Source organism: Hyla sarda, chromosome 9 (assembly GCF_029499605.1).
Source record: "Hyla sarda isolate aHylSar1 chromosome 9, aHylSar1.hap1, whole genome shotgun sequence".
NCBI classification, from domain to species: domain Eukaryota; kingdom Metazoa; phylum Chordata; class Amphibia; order Anura; family Hylidae; genus Hyla; species Hyla sarda.
In genome coordinates, this window is record NC_079197.1 from 45,600,492 (window position 1) to 45,612,951 (window position 12,460).

At 40.5% G+C, this 12,460-nt stretch overlaps 1 protein-coding gene across 1 annotated transcript in view; it reads right to left on the bottom strand.

The window, feature by feature from the left end:
- The window catches only part of EDA (ectodysplasin A), a 146,200-nt gene that overhangs the window by 36,398 nt on the left and 97,342 nt on the right, over positions 1-12,460 (bottom strand). The window contains exon 3 of the mRNA XM_056540135.1: positions 4,271-4,300. Coding sequence (XP_056396110.1) covers positions 4,271-4,300 — 30 coding nt within the window. The remainder of the gene's footprint in view (positions 1-4,270; positions 4,301-12,460) is intronic.

Genomic DNA, 12,460 nt, shown 5'->3' on the forward strand with positions numbered 1-12,460 from the left:
AGTATAAAATGGACAGGCACCTACTAGACCCTGAGGACCCTTGTCTCGACCTCCACAGAAAGATATCAGCATCCAGTGATTCCATTACAGGGGCTACAGATAAGGCAACAAAAAGGACCCCCTCTCTTTGTTTACATCCTTAGGCTGGACTCACACATTGTAAAATCAAAGCAATTAAATGGCCATAAAATAGGTATAAAATGGTCTTTTATTTTCTAAAAGAAAAGCAGAAGGCAGTGCACACATTGTTTTAAAAACAGCTGTATACCAAACATTTAGATGTGCCATCCACTTCACTGGTTATCTCATCCAGATATGTAATTTTAAACCCTATTCTCCTAAACTCCATGACCGTCAGAAATGCTGCATTTATCTCCTCCAATCTCTTCTTATATGTATAGCTGTGCACTTAGCACCAACTATTGTCTTCATCCACGGTAAACAACTTCTTGGAATGTTCTATTTCTTTCCATTAAACTATATATATGGAGGATAGCAAATATTTAACAAAACCAGGTGGTAGGTTCTCCTTAAATACAGTCATGGTCGTAAATATTGGCACCCCTGAAATTTTTCAAGAAAATGAAGTATTTCTCACAGAAAAGGATTGCAGTAACACATGTTTTGCTATACACATGCTTATTCCCTTTGTGTTTATTGGAACTAAACCAAAAAGGGAGGGAAAAAAAGCAAATTGGACATAATGTCACACTTAACTCCTAAAATGGTCTGGACAAAATTATTGGCACCCTTTCAAAATTGTGGAAAAATAAGATTGTTCCAAGCATATGATGCTCCTTTAAACTCACCTGGGTCCAATATCATGGCGTGGGCAATATAAAAATCACACCTGAAAGCAGATAAAAAGGAATGAAGTTCACTTAGTCTTTGCATTGTGTGTCTGTGTGTGTTACACTAAGCATGGACAACAGAAAGAGGAGAAGAGAACTGTGATGACTTGAGAACCAAAATTGTGGAAAAATATCAACAATCTTTAGGTTACAAGTTCATCTCCAGAGATCTAGATTTGCCTTTGTCCACAGTGCACAGCATTATCAAGACGTTTGCAACCTATGGCACTGTAGCTAATCTCCCTGGGCGTGGATGGAAGAGAAAAATTGATGAAAAGGTGTCAACGCAGGATAGTCCAGATGGTGGATAAGCAGCCCCAAACAATTTCCAAAGACATTCAAGCTGTCCTGCAGGCTCAGGGAGCATCAGTGTCAGCGCAAACTATCCGTCAACATTTAAATGAAATGAAATGCTATGGCAGGAGACCCAGGAGGACCCCACTGCTGACACAGAGAAAAGACTATTTTTGTCAAAATGAACTTGAGTAAGCCAAAATACTTCTGGGAAAAAACATCTTGTGGACAGATGAGACCAAGAGAGAGCTTTTTGGTAAAGCATATCATTCTACTGTTTACCGAAAACGGAATGAGGCCTACAAAGAAAAGAACACAGTACCTACAGTGAAATATGGTGGAGGTTCAATTATGTTTTGGGGTTGTTTTGCTGCCTCTGGCACTGGGTGCCTTGAATGTGTGCAAGGCATCATGAAATCTGAGGATTACCAACGGATTTTGGGTCGCACTGTACAGCCCAGTGTCAGAAAGCTGGGCTTGCGTCCGAGATCTTGGGTCTTCCAGCAGGACAATGACCCCAAACATACATCAAAAAGCACCCAGAAATGGATGGCAACAAAGCGTTGGAGAGTTCTGAAGTGGCCAGCAATGAGTCCAGATCTAAATCCCATTGAACATCTGTGGAGAGATCTTAAAATTGCTGTTGGGAAAAGGCTATCTTCCAATAAGAGCGACCTGGAGCAGTTTGCAAAGGAAGAGTGGTCCAACATTCCGGCTGAGAGGTGTAAGGAGCTTATAGATGGTTATAAGAAGCGACTGATTTCAGTTATTTTTTCCAAAGGGTGTGCAACCAAATATTGAGTTAAGGTTGCCAATAATTGTGTCCAGCCCATTTTTGGAGTTTGGTGTGACATTATGTCTAATTTGCCCCCTTTCCTCCCTTTTTTGGTTTAGTTCCAATACACACAAAGGGGGACATGTATCAAAGATTTTACCCCTGTTCTGTGTGTATTTTTTTGCGCAAAATTTTGCGCAAAATTTTGCGCAAGCCCTTTTTTTTGCGCACGTTTTGGTAGAGCATGTCCTCCAGATGTGGCCGAATCAGGGTACCTTGGAGTGACATCTATAGTACACATGGATTTATTAACTGCGTACTTTTCCTTTACACCAAAAATTTTGCCGCAAGAGCAGTTTTTTTGGCGCAAATATAAGCCATCTTGGGTTTAACGTAGCAAGATGCTCTAAATCATCGATTCTATTTTCCAAAGAGTGGATTGAGGAGATCACTATATTTACCCGCAATTTATGAAGCTCATTGCGCTTGATTGATAAATTTAGCGCTTCTGCACATAATTTAGAATTCGGGAAAAGGGGTAAACTGCTTCTACTATACACAAATAATGATACATGTCCCCCATAGGGAATAAACATGTGTATAGCAAAACATGTATTACTGCAACACTTTTCTGTGAGAAATACGTAATTTTCTAGAAAAATTTCAGGGGTGTCAACATTTACGGCCATGACTGTACAAGACTATACGCTGTGAATAATGACAACATGATAACATAATACTATACTACCACCACCACATTTAAAGAAGTACTCCAGGGAAATTAAGAAAAATAAAAATGCCCCAAAGCCACCACAATACCTGTTCTGTGTCCAGTGTAGTTGTTCATGTGGTTTTGGAGCTCCTTTGACCCCTGATGTCTCATAAATATTCTTTTTCCTTGCTTACAGCACGGACTACAACTACCAGAAGTCAGTGCAGCTCTGTGTAATGGCTACAAGCCAACTGCTTTCACTATCTGTGTACATGCTGACACTGCAGCACACACACACACACACACACTGAACAGGTCTTTTCTTTCAGATTATCCTTCAACAATAAATCATGCTGTGCTCTGAATGGCAGCAGTCAGTGATAAGATCTACACAGGAAAAGTGCAGTTTACGACTTAGTATCTGTTCTGAGTTTCTCTCACAGCTCACGAGCTCCTCAAAAAGGGAGGGGAGGTGTGGCTGTACAGCCATAGCTCTAGACCAAACTGAAATCACATGGTGTTGTCTCGAAAGGAGGGGGCTAGGTCTCACTGAAGAGACAAGGTGGATCTGAGAATTATGTTTTTCTCTCACTCCCTGCATGTAAGTGACAGCTGAAAGAAGGAAACTGCTCTATATAGCTAATGAATGGTATTTAGACAAATACATATGTTGGTGAGAGGGAAAGGATGGGCTATGGGTTTAGTTCCCTGGAGTATGTTAATGATACAATGCAGCGATCAAGATATTTAAAAGGTCCAACTACTATGTGCCACAGCTTCCTGGTGACAGATTGACTGCCCTGCAATGCAACCTATTTATTGTTGTTGCACTGACCTAAAGAATAAAGATAACATGTACTTATTACTGTAAAGTGCAGTGTAAAAAAAACAGAACCCTCACATGTCTTAGTAGAATAAAAAAAAAGTTATTTGCTTGTTAAAGCCAAATAGGAAAAAAATGCAACAAGAAAATTGGCTGCACCATGAAGGCATTTAGATATCTACATCAGCTAAATTGGTAAAAGATCATATAATATCTTAAACAAAATAATGTATATAAAGTACTTCTTTCTTCTTTCATTGCAATAGGTGTTCCTAGAGAATAACCATTTCCACCTAACCACGTCAAATCAGAAGTCAGGCACAAATAGACCTGCCCCCTTCTATCACAGAAAAATGGAGGTAGTCTGGAGGAAATTAGAAGAGTCATCCAAGATACAAAAAACATGTCTGTTTTCTTCCAAAAATAGTGCCACACCTGCGCATAGGTCGTGTCAGAGGGCAGTTCAGCCTCATTGACGTCAATCAAAACAGAGCTGCAATAATAGGTAAACCCAAGTTGTTCATGAAAGACAGGAATCCTTTTTTTGTTATCTTGTACAATCCCCTTAATCCCTGTCCTTTTTGGATTATCTGATATAGAGGTCAATAAATATAAAAAATATAAATATATATATATATATATATACATTGCTAACTGAATGAATGAATAAATAAAACAAATAAATAAACAAGTGTCTGAAGTGTTTTAACAAACTCGACAGTACTTTGGTTACCCTGGATATGTCAACTTTGGTCTATATTATTTGCCTACAATGTTGTCCTTATGTAGCGATTTCCTAAAATATGTACACTTACCCTTTTTCTTGTTTCTGCCTGAACTTGGATCTGAAAAGAGAAAGAAAATCAGTCATAGAAAAATCCAATGCTTGTGGCCACAACCTTTGGGTTATAATTTTTTTTTTAGAAAAAGCAAAAAAAATAAAAATAGTTATTAAGGCCTTTTTACATGGACTGAAACCTTTGTATCTAAATATAAACCAGTACTGTGGACAAAGGCTATGCATGAGGACTTTGGGGGAGATTTATCAAAACCTGTCCAGAGGAAAAGTTGCCCATAGCAACCAATCAGCTCGCTTCTTTCATTTTTAACACAGCCTCTGTAAAATGAAAGAAGTGATCTGATTGGTTGCTATGGGCAACTTTTCCTCTGGACAGGTTTTGATAAATCTCCCCCTATATCTGTACAACCATCAGCCATAACATAAAAACACTGACAGGTGAACTGAACATTTATTGTCTCATTAAAATGACACCTGTCAAGGGGTGGGATATATCAAGCAGATGTAATGGCAAAGGTAAGGTCTGGTGGAAAGTTTCCAGGATGCAGTGGACAAAGGAAGGACCAGCAGTGAGCCTTGTAAAAAGGGAACTTATCAGCGGGGTTATTCTTTAATGCCTGAACACAGCATAAAACATAGAGGGAGTGACAAATGCTTGGGCATTCCAGAGGGACCATACTTTTAAAAAGCCTCTGTGAATAGGGCTAGTAGTCATTTGGGCAGTCCCTTGCAGTTACTCTCCACACTGCTGGCTTTGACATGTCTCTTTCTAGGTGTGTTTATAAATTACTCAAAAGCCAACGGGGAGAGAGCAGCTCCAGAGACCACCCCTTCCCCATAACTTGTTACCCCATTCCGGTGGTTTATCAAAACTATGATTTCTCCAAAACACCTGAGCATTTCAGAATAAATTATAGTGTGTCAAGACCATCCTCCCTGTCTGTTTCATGCTGCCCGTCATTTAGGTAGCATGAGACCAGTGACAGGCTCCCTTTAAATGAGAGACCACTGACAGGTTCCCTTAAGAAGGGGGGGGGGGGTCACTTACTGTTTGGCTGCATTCAATTGTACTGTTTCAATTTATCTTTGCTATGCCGGTTGGTATAGAAGTATGGAGATGCAGGAAAATGAGGGCTAATGGTTTAAAGACCAGGATTGTAACACAGTTTATCTGCCTAGGGTTCAAGACATACCGCTGATTTGGTTGACAGATAACTAGGAAGGACTGGTAATCATGGCTCACATGACTTCAAATTTATATTTTCTATTTTAGTGACTTAGGCTATAAGCTTTGGGCAAGGACTTCAAAAGTAGTATTTTCTGAATACTACTTCCTACCACTACTAGTACCTCATGCCACACCAAAGAGGCAGTAGGAGATAAGGGGGCAAGTAAGCAATGAAGGAAGGAGAGGTTTGGGTTTATGAAGGACTGGGCCAACTACTCTGTTGGCTACAGGCCCTACAGAAGGGATAGGATACTCCTGAATTCCCCATTCAGGCTGCAGCAGTGTTGGGAGAGAGGATAGCTAAAAGGTTGCTAGAATGTTAAGAGACTGGGGTAAGGGCGATTACTATGTACAATAGGAGGTCATTGAAAACATTTATCTGGGATGGAATGGAAGAAATAATGTTTATAATGTGCATGTTTATTAATGTCAGATACCTAAATAACACTGGGTGCTGACTGGGTGAATAATTTGAAGGGTTACAGACTGTAATGACCATACAAATAAGAAACGCTGTTTACATGGAAAATTCTGCATTAAGCTCATCACATGAGGAAAATAAGAATATGGAGACCATAAGAGTGGAGTGAAGGGAGAAAGAATAATAAAACATTGATAGAAGTTTGTTATAAGTCCCCAAGTGTAATGGAAGTAGCAGAAAACCGACTGATAAGGCATTCATAAGCGGTTTGCAAAAAAATAAAAAATTATAATAATAAAATAAAATAAAATAAATGAGAATAGCTGAACTTAGCTAGTATAACAAGTTGCATCTGAAAAGGTTACACTAAATAATGCCTACTGGAATCATTCAACCCCTAAACATAATACCTGTTAGGGGTACACATTTTCAATTTAGGTGTTTTCTCGAGTATAAAGGTCATCATTAGTTGCATCAGGTGCTTAGAACACAGAATATATCAGATATCTGGACTGGCAATGGCTTTGTTGTGAAGTTTCATAGCATATTACGACCTGACAGCTATCTCTCCCAGCATCACCATACAAATGAACACTTGGAATGGTCAAACATTAACATGTCCTCTATTAAGAGCAAAAGTGCAGATTGCAGCCACTCAGCTATGGCAAAGTCTTATCTCTTTCAGAAAAACATGGTCAGGCAGTTAAACTCTAACAATCCCAACCATTCTCTCCCCAACATCATCTTTTTGAAAGAGTCGAGAGGCTCCCATACACAGTAGACAGTCAGCCAAAGCCATCTCACAGGTTACTCAACATTGTGAGGCAGGGGCAGAGGTTTTCCTTCACTGATCAACCACATGCTGCACTTAAAGGGTAGACTCATTACTGCCATTGCTCAAAGTCCTCCATCTCCGCAAAGCCGGAGGCATCATAACAAATGTAAGTTGCATTGGGAGAACCATATCAGAGGGGAAATGGTAACAAGATGGCAGACCCATACCATGAGAACTAAAATCGTTCTACTCAAAGGCTTCTACATTATTATTTAATAATAGCCTGTCCCACCTCAGCCAGTAATTGGCTGTATGGGGAAGAACGACATTTGCGGGCCCAAATGTGACTCTGGGCCCAGTCATCATGATTTCTGACAGGAAGAGGACCTGGCTGGGGACCTGAGAGGGATACTGGAGACACCGCGTGAACACTAGAGGTGAGTAAAGGTTTGTTTTTGAAATCCTGTGCAACTACCAAAAGGTCCCTCCCGCTGAATAACACCTTTAGTCAATGATTTATAAACAGCATAGCACCGCAAGATACACTGTTTCTGACAAGGGAATCCACTTTAAGGAAATCTATAATGACAGAATTTGTTCCACAGGACCGACGCACTGCAAATGTGGTGGCAATATTAAAAAAGGGGTCAAATCCTGAAACTTAGGAGGCGTTTGTAAGTTTTCTAATAAATGCTACACTGCAGTCATTCCTAGTATGGACATATGGACATGGGTAAAGCTGTCAATGGTGGGTATCTGGACTTCTTAAAGGTATTCAATACTGTGCCTAATAATAGGTTGATACATGAAATGAGGATGCTGGGCTACAAGACAATGGGGGGGGGACTTCTCAATAGTATGGATTTGCATTTCTAATGTCGTTTCATTCCCCTCGGTGAAAAACGTGTTAAAATGTGTTAATATGTCTCATGTTGATGTTCAGGGAACCTGATGAGCTGCTTTGCATATTTCCTTTCCTAGATTCATTGAACATATTTAAAAGGAGTACTCCAGGACTAAGGATAGGGGATAGGTTTTCCAATCGCAGGGAGTCTGACCGCTGGGATCCCCGTGATCTCCCGTACGGGGCCCTGGCAGTCCGCAGGAAGGGAACGTGTCGACCACTGCACGAAGTGGCAGCTAACACGCCCCCTCAATAAAACTCTATGGGAGAGCCGAAGCGCTGGCTTTGCAAACTCTGGCTCTGCCATAGCACTGTATTGAGGGGGCGTGTCAGCAGCCGCTTTGTGCGGTGGTCGACACGCGCTATCTGGCCGGAGAGCCAAGACCTCCCGCGATCTGAGACTTATCTTCTAGCCTTAGGATAAGGGATAAGGTTTCCAATCCTAGACTACTCTTTTATTAACAGAGACCTAGATGGTTTTCTTGAAAAATCTATAACTAGAAGTAATACTAGATTTATGGAGATAGAACATTGATCTAGAGATTAATTCCGCCATTGTTTGAGTCTGAAAGAACATTTTACACCAGTATGGGTCAATTAGCATCTGCCTGACAAGGGTATTTTGCCGTACTCTGGATCAACACAGTAGGTTTTTAGGTTTGACATGATGGCTGCTTGTCTTTTTCCAACCTTATGAACTACAGCTGAAAATCATAAAATAATTGGATTCATAAAATCTCAGCTTTTCACATTTCTCAAAATGTAATCCCCTGGCCCTATCTTATATGAAGGATAGCCTTATGCTTATCCCATGCATGCTTAAACTCCTTCACTGTATTTGCAGCGACCACTTCTGCAGGAATGCTATTCCATGCATCCACTACTCTCTCAGTAAAGTAGGCCACTTTTTTGACTGGCTTTTTCAGTATGAAATACTGAAAATTTACTGATGAAAGCAATGACAAAACATATTGTTTTTGCATGCTTTATAAAATATCAAAAAGTTATTGTATCTCACAGTGCCCATTTAAGGTCAAGGCTTTGTAATGGCCCCTCCACTACCTTCACTTTGTTATTCCTTAAAGGGGTATTGCCTACTTTAAAAGTTATCCTCTAACCACCAGTGCTTCGTTTGTTCTCTATGGGCTTCCAATACTGCCAAAGTGCTGAGATTATAAGTGTAGTTTATATTTAGGTTAGTGCAATTTGTACAAGTCTCTCCTTGGTAGCAGACCATAAACCCTAATACTACTACAAAACATTGTGTGACTCCAACTCTCCTACAGTTTACTGAACATATAAAACATGAAAACTTAGACATTTATGGCACATCCACAGGAAAAGACTATTTAACCATGAGAACCCACAGTAGAGAGATTCACACCATGGAAAGATGAAATGCCAGCGATACCACAGTTGCTCCATTGCTTTCTAAGACATGAAACAATATAATTTGGTAATGTGTCATATGGAAAGTCTCTGGAAACCATAGTCTGGTTTCAATGAACAAAAGCTTTATTCATTTAGCAGAGACCACACCTAGTGGACATCAGACGTAAAATAAAAATTTCTGTTTTACTATTTTTTGATGTCCGTGTCTCTTCTATCATCCTTAAATGAACTATTGTGAGGCTGAGTATTCCTGAAATAACAAGCTCGTTCTGTGCATGGATCACAAAATAACAACACTTGCAATCAGCAAAGTTTTCTTTTGCCATACCAACATATTTTCCCTCTTAACATAATATATTGGATGTGATGGATTGCCACAACATTCTCCACACAATGCTCAACATGCACGCCTTTCATTGGGGCAAGATAAAGGATTATGCCGTCGGCAGGAATTCCACAAACATTCTGACATGCAATATTTATTTAGCTAAAAATGGCACCAACATTTCTATCATTTTATACACTGGATCTACGTCGGGGTTTTAGAAAAACTCAGTCTACAATTTCGCTTTCGCTTGCATACGCTGAATTCCTAAGAGCTGCGTGCTGAGCCGAGTGGATAAAATATTGCGTCTTTAGATCAGTAAACAGTGGAGAAACTAAGAACTATGGCAAAGCGAACATGTGTTAAATGGATGGAACAAATTAGCTTCAAAGCCCAAAACACAAAAATTTTTTAGCAAATGACAAGTCCATGTTTATTACAAGTATTCAGCTGTAGTACGTTCTGAAGTGGAGTAAAAATAAATACAGCTATTGAATGCAGACACACTTTCTAGGAGCAAAAGGATACTTTCACACGGGTGGGATATACTGAGCATTTTCTGTGAGGAAACTCTTCGACATATGACAATACCAGAGACATGAATGAGATTTTAACACACCATTCATACACTATGGAAAAAATCTGTACAGGTTCTTCTCAAAAAATTAGCATATTGTGCTAAAGTTCATTTTTTTCCATAATGTAAAGATAAAAATTAAACTTTCATATATTTTAGATTCATTGCACACCAACTGAAATATTTCAGGTCTTTTATTGTTTTAATACTGATGATTTTGGCATACAGCTCATGAAAACCCAAAATTCCTATCTCAAAAAATTAGCATATTTCATCCGACCAATAAAAGAAAAGTGTTTTTAATACAAAAAAAGTCAACCTTCAAATAATTATGTTCAGTTATGCACTCAATACTTGGTCGGGAATCCTTTTGCAGAAATGACTGCTTCAATGCGGTGGGGCATGGAGGCAATCAGCCTGTGGCACTGCTGAGGTGTTATGGAGGCCCAGGATGCTTCGATAGCGGCCTTAAGCTTATCCAGAGTGTTGGGTCTTGCGTCTCAACTTTCTCTTCACAATATCCCACAGATTCTCTATGGGGTTCAGGTCAGGAGAGTTGGCAGGCCAATTGAGCACAGTAATACCATGGTCAGTAAACCATTTACCAGTGGTTTTGACACTGTGAGCAGGTGCCAGGTCATGCTGAAAAATGAAATCTTCATCTCCATAAAGATTTTCAGCAGATGGAAGCATGAAGTGCTCCAAAATCTCCTGATAGCAGCTGCATTGACCCTTCCCTTGATAAAACACTGTGGACCAACACCAGCAGCTGACATGGCACCCCAGACCATCACTGACTGTGGGTACTTGACACTGGACTTCAGGCATTTTGGCATTTCCTTCTCCCCAGTCTTCCTCCAGACTCTGGCACCTTGATTTCCGAATGACATGCAAAATTTGCTTTCATTCGAAAAAAAGTACTTTGGACCACTGAGCAACAGTCCAGTGCTGCTTCTCTGTAGCCCAGGCCAGGCGCTTGACCTGGGGAATGCGGCACCTGTAGCCCATTTCCTGCACACACCTGTGCACTGTGGCTCTGGATGTTTCTACTCCAGACTCAGTCGACTGCTTCCGCAGGTCCCCCAAGGTCTGGAATCGGTCCTTCTCCACAATCTTCCTCAGGGTCCGGTCACCTCTTCTCGTTGTGGAGCGTTTTCTGCCACATTTTTTCCTTCCCACAGACTTCCCACTGAGGTGCCTTGATACAGCACTCTGGGAACAGCCTATTTGTTCAGAAATTTCTTTCTGGGTCTTACCCTCTTGCTTGAGGGGTCAATGATGGCCTTCTGGACAACAGTCAGGTCGGCAGTCTTACCCATGATTGGGGTTTTGAGTAATGAACCAGGCTGTTTTTTTTTTAAAGCCTCAGGAATCTTTTGCAGGTGTTTAGAGTTAGTTGATTCAGATGATTAGGTTAATAGCTCGTTTTAATGAACCTTTTCATGATATGCTAATTTTTTGAGATAGGAATTTTGGGTTTTCATGAGCTGTATGCCAAAGTCATCAGTATTAAAACAATAAAAGACCTGAAATATTTCAGTTGGTGTGCAATGAATCTAAAATATATGAAAGTTTAATTTTTATCAATACATTATGGAAAATAATGAACTTTAGCACAATATGCAAATTTTTTGAGAAGAACCTGTATAGAATCCACACAGAGATTGACCTCTAGTGCAGATTTTAAATGTAAACTTTACATTGGGCTGTCAAAATTTGCAGTAAAATATTATTGTGATTTTTTAACACTTTTTACAATATCTGTACTGAAAATCTACAGAAGCAAACCTGCACCACAATTTGCATATTTTGGTGGGGATATACATGCCTAAATGCTGCGGATTTTCCACTGAGAATCGGAAGCTTTCCTGACTCCTGTGAATGCGCCCTTAAAGGTGTACTCCGCCCCTAGACATCTTATCCCTTTTCCAAAGGAAAATTATATGTGATCAGCCCCCCTAATCTATACATACCAGGAAACTGCATTTTGAGAAATTACCACGGTTCCTCAGTAAGAAATAGGAAAACAAAAACAAAAAATAATAATAATTACAATTGAAAAGTATAGAAAATGTGAAAACCCCTATATAACCAAAATAGAAAATAGCAAACATGTATATCCTCACAACATACCGTATTTTTGCCTTATAAGACGCACTTTTTCTTCACCAAAACTGAGGAGGAAAAGTTGGTGCGTCTTATAAGGCGAATATACACCTATCGCTGCGGACCCTGCGGCCATCAACGGCCGGGACCTGCGGCTAATATAGGACATGACCGATCGTGGTGATGCCCTGTATTAACCCTTCAGACGCGGCGATCAAAGCTGACCGCCGCGTCTGAAGCGAAAATAACACTAACCCGTCGGGCTGTTCGGAACCGCCCCGGTGAAATCGCTGCGTCCCGAACAGCTTACGGGACACCGGGAGGGACCTTACCTGCCTCCTTGGTGTCTGCTCCGTGTCGGGATCCCCTGCATGGGCAGCGCTCTCCTTTGTCGTCATCACGCCGTCACGCACGCCGTCCCATCATCCAATAGGAGCGGCGTGCTTAGCGGCGTCATGGCAGCAACGGAGAGCGAGGA